This window comes from Thunnus thynnus, chromosome 1, assembly GCF_963924715.1.
Source record: "Thunnus thynnus chromosome 1, fThuThy2.1, whole genome shotgun sequence".
NCBI classification, from domain to species: Eukaryota; Metazoa; Chordata; class Actinopteri; order Scombriformes; family Scombridae; genus Thunnus; species Thunnus thynnus.
The window spans coordinates 19,393,837-19,413,845 of record NC_089517.1 but is presented as its reverse complement, the minus strand read 5'-3'; the positions used below and the strand labels follow the sequence as shown (position 1 = coordinate 19,413,845).

At 39.2% G+C, this 20,009-nt stretch overlaps 1 protein-coding gene across 14 annotated transcripts in view; it reads left to right on the top strand.

The window, feature by feature from the left end:
* The window catches only part of tead1b (TEA domain family member 1b), a 56,891-nt gene that overhangs the window by 5,463 nt on the left and 31,419 nt on the right, over positions 1-20,009 (top strand). For 10 of the 14 annotated variants that reach the window (XM_067588783.1, XM_067588809.1, XM_067588827.1 and 7 more), the window contains one exon: positions 11,808-12,060. In XM_067588783.1, coding sequence (XP_067444884.1) covers positions 11,904-12,060 — 157 coding nt within the window. In that variant the 5' untranslated portion in view covers positions 11,808-11,903. The remainder of the gene's footprint in view (positions 1-11,807; positions 12,061-20,009) is intronic. The other 4 variants (XM_067588793.1, XM_067588896.1, XM_067588887.1 and 1 more) reach the window with 1 other exon arrangement.

Here is a 20,009-nt window from a genome sequence, read left to right as displayed (position 1 = left end):
AACCACAATGAAAGCAGGAAATCTAGTCTTCAACAACTTCCTTTCTCAGTGCCGGACATAGTAGTGGTGGTGGTGTTCAGCTTCCCACTAGTGAAAGGAGATCCATGGAACAAAGGCACACAGTCACTTCATTTACTGAAACTGTGTTATAATTTGTGGCTTGTATTCAAATGTGGGTTATTCAGTCTCTCTGGCACTGTATTATCCAGTCATTGCTTGTAACAAATTCCCACAAGACCTTTCATCAATGGTTGCTGTATTGTTATCATGGCTGACACAGATCAGGCAGGCTCTCTCTGCCCTGAAGGTGCCCTGGATTCAGTGGAGGCACAGATAGACTGGAGGGTAAGCTCCCAAAATTAATATGCAGGCTGTGCCCGGTAAATTAGTTTGGAATCCTAGTTGGGACTCAGCAATGGAGCGCTGTATTGTACGAACTTAGTACTCTGTTTAGTCTGTTTAATAGGCCCATAGCAGGCATTTTCAACAAGGAGTCCTGTTGGTTATATAATTACATCATCAACAAGGGTTAGCTGTTCTGTCAACAAAGAATTCATCTTTCATTACCCAGAGCATATGTACCAAATTAAAGGATAAGGCTGGTGATATTCTATATTTTTGTCAACAAATAGCATAAAAAAACCAAAGCCAAAGGTTTGTTGGTCTGCATCACCATAGTTTCCAACTTCCCAACGGGTCACAAAGGCTAAATAATTTCCTAAACAGCTGGACACTGTAATTTTTAGCCGATGTTACTCAAACAGGACTAAGTAGTTTATTTGTTGGTGGCTATTTCCATTTGTGGATTTGGCGCATAAGCTGACATTAACAGCAACAGGACAGTGTATGGGGGATCGACTCAAAATAACTTACGCTGCCCATGTTTATTATAAAGAAAGAACATGTCACCCAGCGCAATGGTGTAACTTTTTGTGTTTTTAATAGTTTTTTGGACAACAATGGATCTCTATGTCATAGAGGTGTAGTATTCTTGAATAATGGGTGGCAGCTCTTAAGCCCCTGTTAAATTGTTTGAGCACAGAATTATTATTTTACTGTGTGCTCACATAATTTCTCAAATACATACTATAACTTAAATTTAGACATTTAGACAAACATGCATATTTTTTTGTAAAATTTCTTCAATTATTATAAGTCCTATGTTTATGCTAAATACATACATTGTTTACAAAATAAATACATACATTGTCTTAAGATGAAAACATTTTAATGTGAAGCATTTTAAGCTGAAGTGTCGCTTGAGAAACACTTATGGTGTTTATAATGTGCTGTGACTCTGTCTCTACCTTGTACAGTTGATTTACAAAGAATTTTTTCAATAACATCCATTGAACTTTTTTGGTAAAGCGTCATGTTTTGATCCAGTCTGCCCTATAGGTACATAGTAACGGATATGATTAAAGAAGACCTTCTGCATCATAAAAAGCTAATTAATTTAAAAAAATGAACTATGCTCAACTTTCTTGCTCAACAACCCAAAACTGGGCTTTATGTTAGTAAAAAGTCAAATTAACAATAAATGCCTTTTACCTGTTGGGTTGTCATATCTGCGTTACTTGTGATGACATCTGGACCAATGTCATCCCCAAAATATAGTCACTTTATTGGTAATTGGTGAGCAGTAAAAAGAGAGTAATTGCATTATGTTTTGTAAATTTTACCTGGCTCTATCAGCACCTCTGAAGAGGCTTTCGTATGATGATTCCAGTGTGATATGCAGTAGTTGCCAAGAAAAAAAAAGAAAGGAGAGGAAAATAAGAATGAGAAAAAAGAAATAAGTACATAAGGGGAGAAATGATGGCTAGAGACGAAGAAAAGAGATGGAAGTCAGTGTGAATTGGCAGAGCCAAATGCAAATGGTGGCCTTCATGCTCATCACTGTGATTTGTTTTTTCATGCCCATCCGCACGCGTCCTGAATGAGCCAGCGGCCAGCCCTCGGCCTGCTCTGCTCTCATAACTGTCAGGAGATCCTTTATCTGACGGACCTTTATTTACAGCTTTAATTTCCTGAGCTTTATGTGTTCCGCTCGCACTCCACACCACTGTGACATGGGCGTATGCTGTCTGGAATGCACTGCAAATTTTTGATAGGCAAATGTCCTCTGAGCTTTCATTACATTTCATGTTTGAGTGGTAAATTGTATTTTTTTTTTTATATGTTTTGGTATTACTGGAAGGACAGAGATGTATCCTCAGAAGGAGAGATTTTTGTCTCTTAGATTTACAGTCAATTTTCCCTCTGTTGTTCAGAGTGGAGGACCTTTAGCTATGTCTCTTTTCTGGGCTGCTGACATATCTGATGTTGTCCAGGTCATGTTGTTGCTACCTGTTTCTCAGTCTGAGGCGGGTAGAGAGAGGGCTGCTTTGACAGAACCTGTAAATCAATCCCATTCTCTGGCAAACAAAGATTGATCCCACAGTGGCCTGATGGTTGCTGAGCGGTGGGATCCAGGCCTCAGATTTGAGTGGGATGATATCAGACAGATTCACGGCACCTAAGCCTGTCGGTTCAAAGAGGCATGAAATAAACACTAGGCCATTGCCAATAACAGAGGCAGCATAAGTACGCTTTCTAGCCTCTCCAGTGGACCTTCGGAAATTGGTATTGAAAACCTTGTTTATTCATTCATCTGTACTCCAAAGCTGTAGATTTATTCATGAAACCTAAAGGAAAATCCAATACAGAATCAATAGTTTTGTCCTGAAATTCTTGCATAGTTAGATAAAATACTGTAGTCCATTTGGAAATGCTTCCAATATGACCGTGGTAATTAAAATATTCTCTGCCATCCAACCAATTTTCTTGTCTTGAATGAAATTGCAGTAAGTCAAGTGTAATCTCCAAAAACATTTTTTTTAAATTGAAAGTAGGGACTCATATTTTAATTTATTTTAAACAGTGGCTGCATGCCTGAACTTTACCTTGAGTGGAAAATATTTCTAAATAAATTTAATTCAAAAGTAGGGATATCAGTTTCAGTTAATTTTGCTTTCGACAGAACGACACCAATTAACTGATAACTAATCGGTTAATTTTTGAGAAAAGCTTTAGATTTTGTTTGTGAGCTGTCTAGCAGTTGGTGGTCAGAGCTAGCTTGTCTGCCCCGGTTATCTTGACTTTTAGCTCATCCTTCTTCTCCTCAAAGTGTTTTCAATGTCTTTAGTCACAGTAGCTCTCAATGGCATAACGTACTCGCGGTCAGGGTACGGAACTAGCTTGTTCAATCCCTTGCCCTCTACCACACTGATTGGCAGCATATCGGTCTCAATCATTCAGCACACCAACTGGTGCCCCGGACTGGCACGCATCACACTTTCTCCCTCTGGCTAGCAGCAATGTGATCTTTGGCTGCGAGAGATGTCGGGAGACTTGTTTTCACTCGTCATGAATTTATTTCCTGACTGACTCTAACACACTCGCTATAAACAGACTTTAAGACACTCGCTAGCCTAGCAACATTAAGGCTACAAACAACCCATAATGCAACGCTCCGTGTACACCGTCTACTTTATCCATTCAAAAAGAATATCTGATGTTGTGAACACGTAATTGTCTGGCCGTTAGTGGAGTGTTCATGCAAATTAAACTATAGACCGACATGTGTAACCGGTCAAAAATATTCTCAGCGATTAAAATTTTACCGTTGACATCCCTATTCAAAAGGTATTTCCATAGATTTTTGGTTAATTTTATTTTTGTGCATTCCCTCTGTCCTATAACTGCGTCTCAAGGTCCTCAAAGACTTTCTGTCAAAGACTTTATTCCATAAACGCGCTTTTCCAGAGGCAATTAATTTGTTTTAATGACAAAAGCTAAATGGAATTTCAGTAACGTCTGTTATTGTAAATGTTCATAGTTGGTTACGTGTTGCTCAAAATGGAATACTTTTGACATTGCTATTATAATTATGCAAAGGCCAGGATAGTCTTTACAACATGCTGAAAATGTTGAGTTTTGAAATCACATGGTAATTATAGTTTTACACACTGTGGCCTTAACTACTGTGGGCCATTATGGGGTGCACAAAAGTCATTCACAGAATCATTATTGCACCCTCTGAGATAACGGCACAAAAGAACTCCACATGGAAAATTACATTTGAGACCTCTCATCTGCTATTTCATTACCTTGCTCTGTCTGATGGGTGAAATGGGTTCTCTTAATTTAAGGAGCTGGATTCCAGCTTGGTGAGTGGTTTATGTAATCTCACAGTAAGTGTAATTTCCCATAATGCCATGTCACAGCTACTACTCTGCTTAGCTACCACATTCACTTATTGCATTGCAGGCCATCTCCACCCTGCATCTCACAAATAAGACCATTTCTATGGTGTACACCCTGCAAAGACAGAAGTATGCAATTATCTGTAAGCCACAAGTGTTTCTATGGGTGACATTCATACCTTCTTCTGGCAGACATAATTAGTCCACAGATTCTGCGGCACTAAGAGACTGCCGTCATTGACAACTCTGCTAGGTTATTCACACGTTGCACATGGCAAAAGCATCCAGTTGATGTCAATGGATGCAAAGAAACTAATCTACTGAGGATGGGTCTGACTTTCAGTCAGAAGTATTTCTTTGTGTATGAGCACAAATCAACAAACCCAATCAGTTAAAATCAGAGGGCATAGATAACATGTTAATCAGTTTAATAAATCAATATATAGGTTGATGTTATGTTTACTGATACTGATATTTAAGAGGAAAATGTGTGCACCCACCATCTACTGTGCACACATGAATAACCCCACCCCACATCCTTTTCCTCTATCGATGCAAGCACTAATTTCCTTATTTATTATTCCACCACATCCCATATTATATTGGTTATAATTTTTTATTTTAAAAAACAACATTGTAGTTTTCAACAGGTGGAAAAGGAATGAACGCAGGGGGGATACTTACTTAAGTCATCCAAACAATAAAATATCTTGGACCTGCATAATAAGAACCGATACCGCAGTACAAAATATGGTGGGTCAATTGTTCCATAATTGAAGAACAGCATTAATTTGAACATCATCTAATCTAATAACACATGTAGCTTGACATAACCGTTTGCAAAAACCCATAGATATTGTTAATAATGTATAATTATATATATTTGTTGATCATTAATAAGTAATGCTTAAATCTTTCAATACATTATTTATGAATGTTAAATTGTTGCATTAGTCGGTACTCATGTTTTATTCATGTTCATATAAACAATGTGTTAGTACATTCTCTAAACGTCTGTTAGCTAAAGTTGAATTAAGAGTTAGCATTGCTAACAATTTTTGACTTGTTGACTGTTGAACAAATTGCAGTTGGACAATTTGCTTTTTCGCAAGTCCGCCATATTCAACATTAATTCAAGACAGTAAATATTACTCAGATGACAAACAAACAGACGGAAAAAGGCAAAATCATCCTGTCTGTGAGGGGAAAAAAGTACACCAAAAGCATACTTTGATATCAGAGGCTAGACTTATCTGATATTGAGGCTACTAATCACCACTTGGATAGAAAAAGTAAGGACTAGTTTGCGAATATAGTTGCTCAAAAATGTAAATTAACAAAGAAGGGTGTGGTGTATGCCGGTTGTTCTGGATGGCCTGAAAGGAATGTGTTGATACAAGGTTTGTAGTGTATGACACATAGGCAGTGTAGGAAATTAAAAAAAAATTGGGGGGGGGGCAACTTTTGCCTCCACTGTCCGAAAAATTGGGGCATTTACTAAATTTTGTGGGCAAAAATAGTAATTAGTGCATAAAGTTGCTGCTTTTAATGTGAAATGAGCACAGATTAAAATAAATACAGTAATCATCACCTTGTGTAACCAAAACCTCCTCAGTAAACTCCGTCTCATTTGTAATAATTGTCTACATGTTCTAACTACAATATCATATTCAGACCTCCTACAAGTCAAAGCCAGTCTACCGTTGTCATTGTGGGTCTGATGCGTTGTATGCCACAGTTTTACATTATCACAGACTAGTAGCTACAAGTACTGTCAAAAGAGCCTAAACGAGTATAATATTCCTTCTTTATTGATGCAGTTCTTCTCTAAAGTTTTTTTTAGCATTCTTTATTTCATCTCCAAATTTATCCTTGCTTAGGTTTTGACCAGGATGACATAATGAAAATAACATAATAGACTCGATTATCCAGCACTGCCTCATTGGTTAGTAAAAAATATGTTCTAGATTTGGGAATAAAAGCTAATTTCACTCGGTACACTGAGCCCATTAATGTTAGTTGCTGCCCTTTTTACACAGCCTGTTCAAGGCGGGAATGCTGCGCCTTTATTCCGCCTCGCTGTTCTGTATAAAAGGTATGGACACGCAGTGGGGAGCAGAGTTGCTCCTCCAATAAGCTGGCTACGGAGGTAGTCACAGCCAAATGGACGTCTGTGAAGCTTTGGGATAGCTGGCATGGCTGGACAGGGAGCTGACGCTATTGTGTTACACATCATGCGGGGATGCTATGTAAAAGCACACACGGTGGCATTATGCCGGTTTTGTTTGGTTCAGTGAAAAAAAAAAAAAGCGAAGGTGGCTTAGTGACGGATCTCCTTTACAGCTATAATGCGGTATATCTGTATAAAAAAGTGAGAATATATGAGATGAGAGCATAAAACAGCCTCTTTAAAACTGCACCCCACCGGTCGGCAAGACCCACGTATATGTATTAACATTAACATTAGTTAGCCAAATTACTAACACTATTTTGGCTAACGTGCCAGACAAAAGACACTAGCTTTAGCGTTAATATTACTTATCATAAGCGAATCAATTACGATGAGCCGAACACTTTTTTGACCTGTTCGCTTCCTTTGATAAAGTCGTGATTACTTTTTAGCGGTTCCAGGCTATTTTTGGGTTGGTGAGCCCTGCATGCCTTGCAGTAGAGGAGAGTCGTCTTCTTCATTTATTCGACACCAAGCCAGTCTATTTTCCATTTTTCAATAGTTGAAGCCGCAACTTTCATTGCCGTCTTATTCGTCTTTATTTTGCTTGCTGGTGGTGGTGTTGGTGACGGCCCGGGACTTAGGTTGCTTTCATTGGGTGGAGCAGTTAGAGTTTTTGTAAGGAGGTAGCGGTCCATCCTGGCAGCGAACTTCACTGCAGGTGCAGCAGGAGTGCAACACCTCTGTCAGGAATCGTAGTGCATAGTGTGAACAACAGCGCTGTTTGTGTTTGTGTGTTGAAATTGAAATTAAATGAATTTGATGAAAATAAAATGATGGCATCATGTAGAATTAGGATATTGACCTAAACTGGTAAAGATAAAATTAATTTTTTTCGAATTTTTGGGGGCAATTTCTGCCCCTCGATCATGGTTTTTAGGGGCATTCTGAGATTTCTTAGGGCATTTTTGCCCTTGCCCCCCGCTAATTTCCAATGCTGCACACAGGAAGATATTTGTTGGCTAAGATGTAAAAATGATTGTTATAGAACAACTGTGTATAGCTTTTACTGTGTCAGTTGTGGCTGAAATTTATCTTCAAAAGTATCTGCAAAGCTTGAATGTCCTTGGTCTTTGGGATTGTTGCCTTGCATTGACACCCTATTGGGAACACTTGCATAGCTGCCCCCAACAATGTGATAAATTATTATTACACATTGGGAAATTATATGATGATAAACCCCCCTAACATTTGTTGTGGGATGGAAGTTGAAAGTCAGTTGATCCAGTGTTGTGAGGTTTGTGTTATTAGTTGACTTGTTTCATATTCCCTCAGATAACGATCAGCATCCTGAAGACACATTTGATCTCTTATTAGAGAAAAGCTCTTTGGAGAAACATTGTTTATAAAATCATTTCTGTTGAGGAGAAGTATCAATGTTTGTTGCAGGGTAGAAGAGTTCAGTGTGATTTGAAACATGCTCAGTGATCTTGCTGCTTCAAGATTCTTGTCTTGTTTTTTTCCCTCTCTCACTAATAACAACCACAGTCAGCTTTGACTTTACTAATAGTAAAGAGGAGAGCACTTTATCCTTTTACATCTTTTCAGGAGTCTGTAATTAAATGAACTTGATTCTCCCTGAAACAGATTTTGGTTTTGACAAGATGAATACAATGCACTTTAGAGCTTTACATTTTATATGCATTACATTAGTTGTTCAATATCCTCATATTTTTGTAAAATAACACTTCATCAACTGTACTTTAGTGTTGACATCATTTCTTACGTGTGCACTTTGTTGTCAGATAGCATATAAAGTGGAGTTAAGGGGAATCTCTTGAGTGTATTTTTATTTCCTGGTGTGATGTTGGAGGACCTGGGAAAGAGAAGAGAAATAACAGAGTGTAGGAATCAAGTTGGTGTGATTGCCAGAGCCACAAAGTCACTAAATGTTTAAAACGTCACAGAAGTTCAAGGGAACAACTTTAACCTGCTCTGATTATAAAATAGAGAACCAATATGCTTTTTCATAAGATGTAAAAGTGTTGTTGTATTATTTGTTTTTTTCTTGGGTCTCTTTGATAAAGTTATGGGTGCAATTTTGTGCTTTTAAAAAGTTTAATATAATGTTTTAGTAGACTTGGCATTGTAAAGCTTTATTGAAATATACTGGCTGCAACACTAGAGAAAAAAGTTGTGACGTTTTCAAGAGTACTTAAGCTTTTACAAACACTGCTGTAATTCAATTGTTTGGTCTTGATGAGGAGAGAAACAAATATTTTCTTCAGAAGCCCATGTTGCTATGAAAATGTAAGCTGGAAGTGATTACCAGTGTAGTTCATCATTCGGTTGGGATGAGAGGAGCACATCTAGAAAGAGTCCCGGCCTTTTAGTGGTTGAAATGGGAATTTTTCCCCCTCCCTCATCAGTTTGTGAGTTAGTTTTGCAGTGTCAGCAGTCAGCACACAAAAACGGAATTCAGTAAAAGCTCTCTCTGCTCTCTGGGATTTTTTTTCCCCCAACAGCTTGCTCCCATCCCCCCTTTCCCCCTCATGAACTGACATGCTGGAAGAAACATATGCTACTATTCCCACTTCCTGACAGCTTGTGCTGCTTGAATAGGATCTTGCTCAGGGAGGAAGCAGTTGTCTGGAAAGAGGGAGAGAGATTAAGTATAAAGAAAACCTCAATGAACTGTTAGTGAAGGAAGCAAAACATGAAAGTATTTTTAATGGTGAATTAAGGGTAAGGACAGTAACAGTTTGACAGTTAACACAAACTCTGTGATTGCTGCATATTGAAAATCCAGTCTCTTTTTTTATGTGCTTTGTCTTTAGCAGGACTGTAGAGTAAAAGTCAGAAGTAAATTGACTGTGATTGCGTGGGGATAAAGTGGAGGGCAGTGTGGTAGTTTCACCTCACACCTCGTCTACACTGGCTGTGCAGCCAAAGCAACACACCACAAACACAACAACAGCTGCATTTCCCGTTTGTATGCGTGCTAAATCTGTTCAACTACAGTAGTGTTGTGCACTTAGATACAGTCATGTACTTAAAGTTACCCTGTGGAGTTTTTGTCTGTAAAACAAAGTTCTGTTTACATTCAGTTTTTTCTCACCATTGTGTGTATTTTCGAGACCTAATAAATGTCCTGAATGCATTTCCTTCCTAATAAACCATTTGCAGAGATGATATTTGGACTATTTTGACATCTACATTATTTACATCCACATTTCCCCGCTAGCAGTCATCTTCTTTTGCTTTTATTGGCTACATGTATTGGCACGTTACCACCACCAATAGTAATTAGTGTAATTAGTGGACACGGCAGGACTGTGTAACGGCCGTCCTCGTGCAGTCACTTTTTTGACATAGCTCCATAGCACCACTAGTGGTCAAAAACTCCTCTTAAACATAAATCTATGCTTCAGGACGCGATTGCACACCCAATGTGCAAGAGCTGTTATGTATAGACAGGTACAAGTTTTGCATAAATCAGCAGATAAGTGCAAGAGACACAAGTTTGGTGTTTACAGCTACTGTAGCCAGAGACTTTCCTCTTCAAGAGGAAAAGATTAAATGATTAAATCATCTATTCTGTGCAATTTTAGTCAGTGTGCTTCATGCTTTTTCCTTTTTTCCTTTTTGTTTTTTTTGTTGCTGTGCTGGGTTAAGTTTGTCTCCTGTTGCATACATTATTTATTTACTCATTATTGAGACAGTTTTGTCTTACAAGCTTTGAGTTTACCTGTTTGCTCGAGCTGTGTCTGTCTTCCTTGCTGCGACACATTCAAAGTGTTAAGCTGTTCATTAGCATTTACAAGACTAAACCACTTTTGCAGGCAAGTTTTGAGAGAAAACTTCATAATGAGTTCTTATTTTTTAATAGTATGATAACACTTCCCTTGGAAACCATCTCCGCCTTTAAAATCATAAGTATAAACTCAATCAACCCCTACATAATAGGTGGTCCAGGTTCTTACTGGACATCTCAACAAAGAACCATATGTGATGTCTGTTTCTCATGTCATTTAACCGTAATAAACTCTTTCAGCCTTTTGAAGTTCTGGGTCTGACTCTGTGGCTGCTAACGCCACATTGTGCAGAATGCTTTCAGTCTTCAGTTTTCTCACAGTCTATGGTGACCACAGCCCTGCTGAATCTCATTTTACCACACACATTGCCATGTTTGCTCACATTTGTACATTCATGAAGTTGTAGCGTGTAATAGTAATTTCCCATAATATGTGGGATCGCTGTTTTATGTTCCTGGACATGCAATGTATTCTGCTCTTTATACCAGTCCACAGTTTATTAGCTGCAGATTTACCCAGGAGCTAGTTGGTCTTGTCAATAGCTGTTGGTGAGATGAGACTCTCTCCTGCTGTGTGACCAACTTGGTAAGATACACAAAGAAGGCTGGTCCTTGGATTGTGCCATTCTCTGTAAGCGGTGGTCTTCTTGTTGTGCCTGTAGGTCTCCAGCCTCTTTGGCTTCTCTGTGGGGGCTTGAGTTTCTGATTCTGATTTAAATGCTGTCATAGTGTGACGACTGTGGCTGACTGGTGAGGTTAGCACTACAGATTAGTAGCAGCACTGTTTTTTTTATTTATACAGCATAGTCTTGTAGAACATGAATGATTTTTGAGGAAACGTCTTGCCTCACAATCACAGTTAAACACATTTATACCCAGAAGTTTCCAAGTACAACCACAGTCTAACCTGTTGGCTGTTGAAGAGTTTGGGGTGGAGTGCCTTTGCTCAAGGGCAAGTGCTTCTTTCATTTCTCCCTCAGATGTAGTCTGCCGCTCCAGGAATCAAACTGTCATTTTATGATCACAATTCTGATGTGTTTTTTGATACAGTTTGTAGAAAGGTACAAAGCTAAAAGCAATTACTTAGTTGCTGAATTACGGTAAAAACCTGATTTTTAAAAATAAAACTCTTGTAGCAGTATAAGCTATATAAAACATTTACATAAAAGTTCAGTGGACAATCTGTTAATCACTCCATGACCCACTTATATTTAGACCCACTGATGGAGAACTGCTGCTAAATCTAGACTCACCTCACACAATGGGTGCATTTCCCATCATAGGAGGCATTTGTCCGCTCTATAAATAAGTTTTAGATGTAACCACTTACTGCATGTGTTGTCATTTAATTAGAAGTTCCACAAGTCCATGAGAGAAAATTGCTCAATTGTTTAAACCCATAACATCCATTGTAAATCAAGTCAACAACATTCTTGGCAATGTTTATGCTTGTTTGGCTGCTTCTGCTCCATATTGTTGCTCTCAACACGCAGTGTGTATTTCTTTTTTTTTTTTTTTGGAAGCAGATGTCCACTGTCACAGAGTGATGGTTTGGTTTGTTTATTGGGAATTCCAGGTCTCTCCCTAATCTGCTCCAGGCTTCAGCTTGGAGAGCCCAACCGCCACGATTGATCCCAGCAGCTGGAGCGGCAGCGAGAGCCCTGCCGAGGACATGGAGAGGATGAGCGACTCGGCAGACAAGCCTGTGGACAATGATGCCGAGGGGGTGTGGAGCCCTGACATTGAACAGAGCTTCCAGGAGGCCCTGGCCATCTATCCTCCTTGTGGACGCAGGAAGATCATCCTGTCTGATGAGGGAAAGATGTATGGTGAGTACAGATGTGGTGCGTGCATGTGCAAGTTTAAACCTAGTCTTCATCTGTGTATTTGTATGTTTTTGTTAAAGCTGAAACCGGAAGGAGCTTAAAAGGGAAATGCATCAGTACATGAGTAATGTAATACAAGACTCAATCTCAGATTAACCTGTGATGTGTTCTCTGATGGTGGCCATACAGACGCCACTCTGGTTCACAGAAGTGCAAGTTTATAAGTAAAGCAGCATGAACTATTAGTCAGTAGCAGATGGTACTGCGGCTGCCACCAGCTGTGCCCCCTCTCCTCCCTCCACTTCCCCCATTCCTGGCTGGGTGATGTCATGGAAAGAGGGAATATTTTCTCTCTGTGGTGTTGGACTGTCTCACAGCCTGTCAGTGTCAAGTGAAAGCAGAAAGCCCCTCAGAGCATTCGCTTGCAGCTGTCATGTGACCCCTCCGGCCAAACAAAATGTAAATTCTAGGAGTTGCAGTGAAAACCCCTCAGCTGCCACTACAAAGATGTGGGCTCAGACAACAGGACCCTCCCCAATGTCTCTTCCTCCAATTCCCCCTGTCCACATTTGGAACAAGACTGCCAGAGAAGCATGACAATTCTTTTTTTTATAGTTATAAATGAGCAGTGCTGAGTGCAGGCCTCGCTGTTATTCAGTAAACATCTTCAGTATGATGCAAATGTTCAGCTTTCTGATAGCCTGAGACATTGAAATTTTAAATACTCTTTCAAATATATTATTTTTGTCAGTTTCTGGACCAAGTAGATATTAAGCGTGACTTGTTGATTTACATTTACTGTATCAAAGACAAAAATATAAAAACTTATGTAGGTTGTAAGTTCTTCTGACTAATCAATTAGGTAGATAAATAGATAAAACTCCTTTTAACAGGCATTAACATACACAATATACCTCATGAAAATGGCTGACAGACTTGAAAAATATAACTCAAAGTGAAACATGTTTTCTTTCTCTGGGCTATAAAAGAAAAAAACACATAATACTGTAATTCTTGATTGTGTAAGACACTGTAGTTTCAAACCCACAATAACAAAACCAACAAAAAAGTTTTGTTTCTGTGGTGTGTAATCTGTCTTCAAATCTGCTGAAGAGACAACTGCAGGTTTCAACAGAGGTTCATCCTCCCAGATGTGTGTCTCATCAGTATCCTTGGACTGTATCTCTTACTGTTACTGAGTGAGAACTGTTAGACACAACAGTGAAATGATTTTCTTACATCTTAAGGTGTGGAAACTGAGAGGATACTGTAATGCATGGTTGCATGTTGTAAGATTGTGGCAGAATGCCTGTGTTTCCTGTGGAAAGAGCTGTAGAAAGACAGGAGAGTTGCATTTTATTTATTTAATTTTTGGAGATTAAAGGCAGATTTGTGGATGCAGTCCTCTTTCCTATCATATCAGTTTGTTGGGACCATGTAACAGGGAACAGATTGAAATCAGTCTGATGTATGGGTGCTTTTTCTGGGGCTTGTTGTTCAGCCTCGCAACTGTTGCTGCAGGCCAGTGCCAATCCCATCATGCCATGAACTGACAATTCCCCAAAAATCAGGAAGGCATTAATGGTTCCACGGGTCTTTCTTTGAGAAAAAAGCAGCCGTGTTTAATTTCAAATAGACAGTGTCAGTGCATTATTAGAACACACTGTTTAAGAAATATATAATTAGAACAGGAACAGCACAGTGAACCTTGGTGTGATTGCTTATTAGAGCATGTGTATGTATGCACAGTCACACATGTAAATAGTAGGGCACTTGGTCATTTTACAACTAGAAATGTGGCGCTGTAAAATGTTGTTTTGTGGCAAAGTGACATTTAGAGGCATCAGGAGCATCCAGCAGTATGGCGTTAATGCTCATACTCAATTTGAATTTATTTCAGCCAAATCCTATAAATCATAGACAATCACAATAAAGCCAAAGCTGAAGGCAATGGCCAGTTAAATTACCTCAGTGTTGAAAATCACATTCAACTCAGTTTTTTTTAATCCATTGAGGAATGTTTGGAATGTGAGTCAACTCCTTTTTTCCCTTTACTGTTAAGTTTTTTGTGATCTTACAAAATGTTCTCTAAAGGTGCATTTGACTCAGGGGCTCATTTTCTTACTATTCTGTGTGTCAACATAAGCAAATAAAAAATAAATGTTCCTACACGCCTGCTATCTGCAGTATGCAGTATTGACAATGTAAGATTTTTTTCATTTTTAACCCCTGCCTCCCTGTAATGATTAAACCTGTAACATTTTTCTCATTCTCACCACACTAATGACTTGGTGTGAAAACATTCATATGAATAGAAACTTTCAGTTATCAGTTGCCAAAATAAATATATGGTTTGTTTTGTAACGCAATTATGGTCTAGGGAAAAATCTTAATGCTCTTAGAGTATTTTTGCCTTTTCAGAACCACCATGTCTGACAGGCGAACCCAGTCTCACACCTACTCTGCTTAATATAAGACCTTAAGTATAAAATCTGTTAGAAATTAAAAACAAAAATCAGTAATGTATAGAGATGGCTTTACTATTTAAAGACCTCAGATATAATAATTTTACACATGAGAATCGTACCCTGGGTGCGTGTCCCTATAAAAACCAAGATGCTTTCTTTGCCATGCGAATGTGTTTGTTTTTGTTGGATGCCTCAGATTTCCATCTATAAGACGCTCCTTAGCTATGTATGCTGTGCACTTCTTTGGAATGCCATCAGAGATGATAAGTAACCAATTAAGTGGTCCTCCATACAGCTAGAAGGGATTGATTTGTTTAAAACATCTAGTGATTTGTCTTTTAAGAGGTGAAGGGCTCTGCTAACCGTGGTGAGGCTGATATGGCACTTTAATCCTGGTCTATAGGGTTTATAACAGCCGCAAACAGACGACGAATAAAACCTCTCATGGCATCTGAGATGAAAGTTGGCTACAAGGAGACTGGTATTTTGTAGTTGAGAGACTCAGGGGATGGCATAGTGTTCCATACACAGAGCTCATCACAAGAGGAGCTGCCCTGAGTGCCCTTAAGCCCTTTGTTATCCTGGGCTAGAGTGCAGTTAATTAGCAACAGTCTCTATAGCAACTGTGTTGTGGTATAAAACAATTTCTAATTTCTGCTTCTTAGCTTATTGTGGTGTTTACCTGAAGTGTTTTGGATGTGCTGAGACCAGTGTTGACTGGCCCTGTGCCCATTCTCTGAGGCTAATTGTAACTGCGATGGAAGACATTACATCTGCATAGTCTACTGCATCACCCGGGCACTTGCCATGGCCTCAGAGTTTACTTAGGAGAATATTTTAGGAAAAGGGAAATAGGGGGCACTGGCCCCTAGCCAAAGGCCTAAGACTCTGCACTTGTATAATTCACCTGCTGTGCTAGGCTGCATTCATTTATCCCAGAAATAGAGTTGATAAATGAAACAACACGCTTCACTCAAATTGTATGTTTATTCATTGAGTTATGTATTTGCACTTGCCCCGCAAGCTAAATGACATTGGGAAATTTTTCTCAGTTACTGTTGGAAAAAAAGGCAAGAACTGATTTCTATTCCATCTACTGACAAATAAATATGTAAATACATACTCTACTTGTAGGCTATACCACACAGTGTTTTTCTTGTTTTGCTTCTGAAGAGGCAAGGCCACCATTTGTATTTGATGCATGAGCTTGAAAGTCCTTTCTGATGATTATGATGGAGACATGGCCACTTTTCATGGGAATTTCAAAGTACTTTTTATGCCTATTTCATTGTGTCTTATCTTGTTCAGATAAACGGCAGTAGGGCTGCAACTAAGGAGTATTTTTATAATTGATTAACCTGCCGTTTTATGTTTACGATTAATCGACTAATAATTTGGTCAATAAAACATCAGAAAATGTTGAAAAAATGCATCATAACATCATGGAGTTCAAGGTGACATCCTCAGGTGTCTTACTTTATCCATCCAAAAGTCCCAAACCCCAAAATATTAAATTTACAGTAATGTAAAAGCAACAAATTCTCAAATTTGAGACCCTTGAACCAGCAAATGATGATTATTTGATTATTAGAATAGTTGCAGATTCATTTTCTTTCAATTGACTAATTGATTAATCATTGCAGCTCTAAACAGCAGCAGCAATCATACCATTAAATGCACATATTTATCTTAAAAATGAAAAATCCAGTCAAATCCCTACATGTTGTAATGTTCACCTTGTAGACGGACTGCTGGACACGATGCTTCCGTCCTCACGTGTCTTTTGATGTAAAGCTTTTCCTATTACTGCTCTGCTGTTTTGCTCTGCCATCTCGTCAGTGATCCAGCCCAGACCCCTCCTGTGGGAACTAAGTGGCACTTGGTTTGCAGAGATGCCAAGGATGAGTTAGATATAATGAGCAGACCTGGCTTGCCCCCGATGGCCCAGCACTGTGCTCCTCTGGGGCTCGTCTCACCGGGCCGAGCATGCTCTGAGACAGAGCGAGCGGACCTGATCCTCCCTGCTGAGCGGATAATGAGGAATTCTGGGATCAGCTCAGGCTCCCCGAGTCACCTGCATTCACTCAGAATGGAGTGTGAGGAACTTCATTGCAGGAGAGGCATCACACACCTCCAGAATAATCCCTCATTTGTTCCCCTGCCATTGTCAGTGTAAGACTACCGTGTTTTCACACACGGTAGTGAAAAAAGTCCAATTATTGTATTTCTATCTCAAAAGGAGTAACTGTCGAAAGTGTAAATAGTATCGATGCAGGTATGATGAGGGGAGGAAGAAGTCATTGTGAATAAGGAATCAAGATTTTAAGGTTGGGTTGTGACAAACTGGTAATTTATTCATTGCGGGTCGCTATGGAGATCTCTTATACTTCTTTCAACCTGACACAGTGACAAGGATCAAACATGTCTTTGGTTTATCCAAATGGGTCAACAAGCACGAGGTGACCTGGTTTTATGTCCCTCCTCGTGACTAAGGTGGAACACATGTCAGACAATACTCTGCTTCAAAGGTGTATCTGTTAATGACATTAATGACAGTTTTTATGTACAGTAACTGACTACCCAGCTCATATTAAAAAAAGAGAACAAGAGAGTATAGGAAAGAATCTATGAGCGTGAGAAACTTAACAGAAACTGACACTCAGTTTTATATAATGTTATTCTTTGAAATGCTTCAGTTTAGCAGGTGATTTTCAAGATAGAGCGTCATTCACGAGGTATGAAAGGTGTATCAGTTTGTGTCTTCTTGTCTCTCCAGCGGTATGAAACACTTGTTAATTTGGACTGATGTATTATTCAGGGCTCAAAGGCACACACATCAGCTGACCTGTGTAATTCATATTTTACATTTTTTTCATGTGATCTAGGGCTGCCACTAATGATTGTTTTCATCATCAATTAATCTGATGATTATTTTCTTGATTAATCAATTGTTTGGTCTATAAAGTTCTTTTGTCCCGACCAACCCCACAACCTGAAGATATTCAGTTTCCTATCTTAGAAGACTAATAAAACCAGAAAATATTCACATTTGAGAAGCTAAAGTCAGAATGAACTTTTTTTTTCATAAAAAAATTACTCAAAAGGATTTATTATAAAAAAGTTGCCAATTAATTTTCTGCCAGTTGACTAATTTATTAATCAACTAATCATTAACTTTAATGTGATCTTTTCTCTTTTTACAAACCTTTTGCTGACAGTCCATCTGCTACTTCTGTTGTTTTGCGAGAGAAGAGGACGAATGAGGTGCCTAGTAGCCACTAGTCAGTGTTTGGACAACAGGTGATGGAAACATCCAGATGATAGATAATTTGAGGTCTACCTGATTTCACTGTTCTTGTTTTGCTGGATTCAATTTCTTCCTATCTTTGGTTTATCAACCATATGTGTTTCTGTGGCTCCAAGAACATGCACTTAATGAAGCTCTGCCACAAAATGGATCTACATTTAGAGTAAAATTTAGATAGATGGATGGAAGGATGTACTTTATTGATCCCAAATTGGGGAATTCTTGTGTTACAGTAGCAGATTATCCATGCTTTGCACAGAAACGGTAAATACACAGTAAATAAACATATCACCACTATAAGAGAGAAATATATATCTACAGAAAAATAAACACAACAAATAACAATAAAATAAAATAGCTCAATAAAAGGATATAAGAAAAAACGGTAACATAAGCTATAAATATAATAAAATATAACCAGGATATATAAACATAGGATAACATACTATATATATGTGCAAAGTTGTTGAAGTTTTAAAAATGCAATGAAGTAGAGTAGGAGTATAAAGTTGTACAAATTCACCATGAGCAAAGTTACTGAAGGAGCAAAACAGAGTTGAGTTTGGCTGAAACAGAAACTATAAAGCTGAGAGTTCTGAGAGTTCTCTGTTAGACAGACGTGAGGTGTTATAGAGAGTTATTGCTCTGGGCAGGAAAGATTTCCTGTATTGGTCCTTGTGACAGCAAAGCTGAACCAGTCTGTTAGAGAAAGTGCTCCAGTCTGTCCAGTAGGTGGTGGAGAGGGTGGTCAAGATTATCTATAATGGATCCTCTACACCGCAACTTCAAAGGTGTCTAGTTTGCAGCCAATTACGGAGCTGGCCTTCTTAATCGGTTTAATAAGTCTGTTGGTGTCACCGGCTCCAATGCTGTTCCTCCAGCTAGAGCAGGGGGAGCTGCATTACAGCAAAATACAGTGCACTGGCCACAAGAAGATTTCCAACATTTTGCTGCAAACGTTGAAGGATCTCAGCTTCCTCAGGAAATAGAGTCTGCTCATCCCCTTCTTATATACAGCCTCAATGTTGGTGTTCCAGTTCAATCTGTTGTCAATGTGGATGCTCAGGTACTTGTAGTCCTCCACCATGCCAACATCTTCCCTCCAGAATACACAGGGGTTTTGTAGCCATCCTCTTCCTTCTGAAGTCGATCACCATCTCCCTGATCTTGGCCACGGTCAGAAGCAGATGATTTCTTCCAGACCACCCCACAAAATCTTCTACCAGTGCTCTGTGCTCCTCCTCCCCCCCATCACTTATACACCCAACCACTGCAGGGTTGTGGGAGAACTTCTTCAAGTAGTATGACCCGGAGTTGTATTGAAAGTCTGAGATGTATACGTTGAAAAGGAAGGGAGACAGCACAGTCCCGTGTGTTGCTTCACCATTTCAGACAGAACACTGCCAGAGTTGGAAAAACTGCGGTCTGCCTGTCAAGTAGTCGGCAATCCAGGAGCTTCTCCCTCAGTAGCAGTGGCTGGATGGTGTTGAATGCCAGCCTCTCCAGCACCTTCATCACATGAGATATGTGGGCAACTGGTCAATAGTCGTTGAGGCAAGATGGAATCATCTTCTTGGGAACAGGAACCAGGCAGGATGTCTTCCACAGCACTGGTATCTTCTCCTGGTTCAGCCTCAGGTTGAAGAGATGTCACAGAATAGCAGATAGCTGGCACATATTTATTCATAGAAGTCTGTTCAGAGGACAGATTTCAGCTCTTAACTCGTGTCCATGTTGTGGTGACCAACCATAACATGTTGTGACTTGTGTGAGATTTCAGGCTCCAGTCTGCCCACAGCCTCATGTTGTTGGGGGTTCATGCCTCACAGGGTGGAGCAAGCGGCTCAAAGTGTAAGCAGTACTGATGCTGACCAGGCTGTAAGGTGACATCACTAGAAGAGGGAGAGTTGATGTTCTGAGGCAGAGGTTGTGAATTTTTCTTTGTATTTTGGGTATTCTGTATTCATGATTATCAAATGAACAAAACTTGAAAAGCATGATTATCTGAAAGGGTTGAAATGGCATCCTTTTACACTTTGAAATGCAACGAATCAAATTTTCTTTTTTTGGCTCACACCACTGAACTCTTTCACAATCAAATGGTGTACTGTATCACCTTAAAATGTAGCCAAATCAAATGTATTGCATGTTTTTGATTTTATTTCAATTGTTATAGA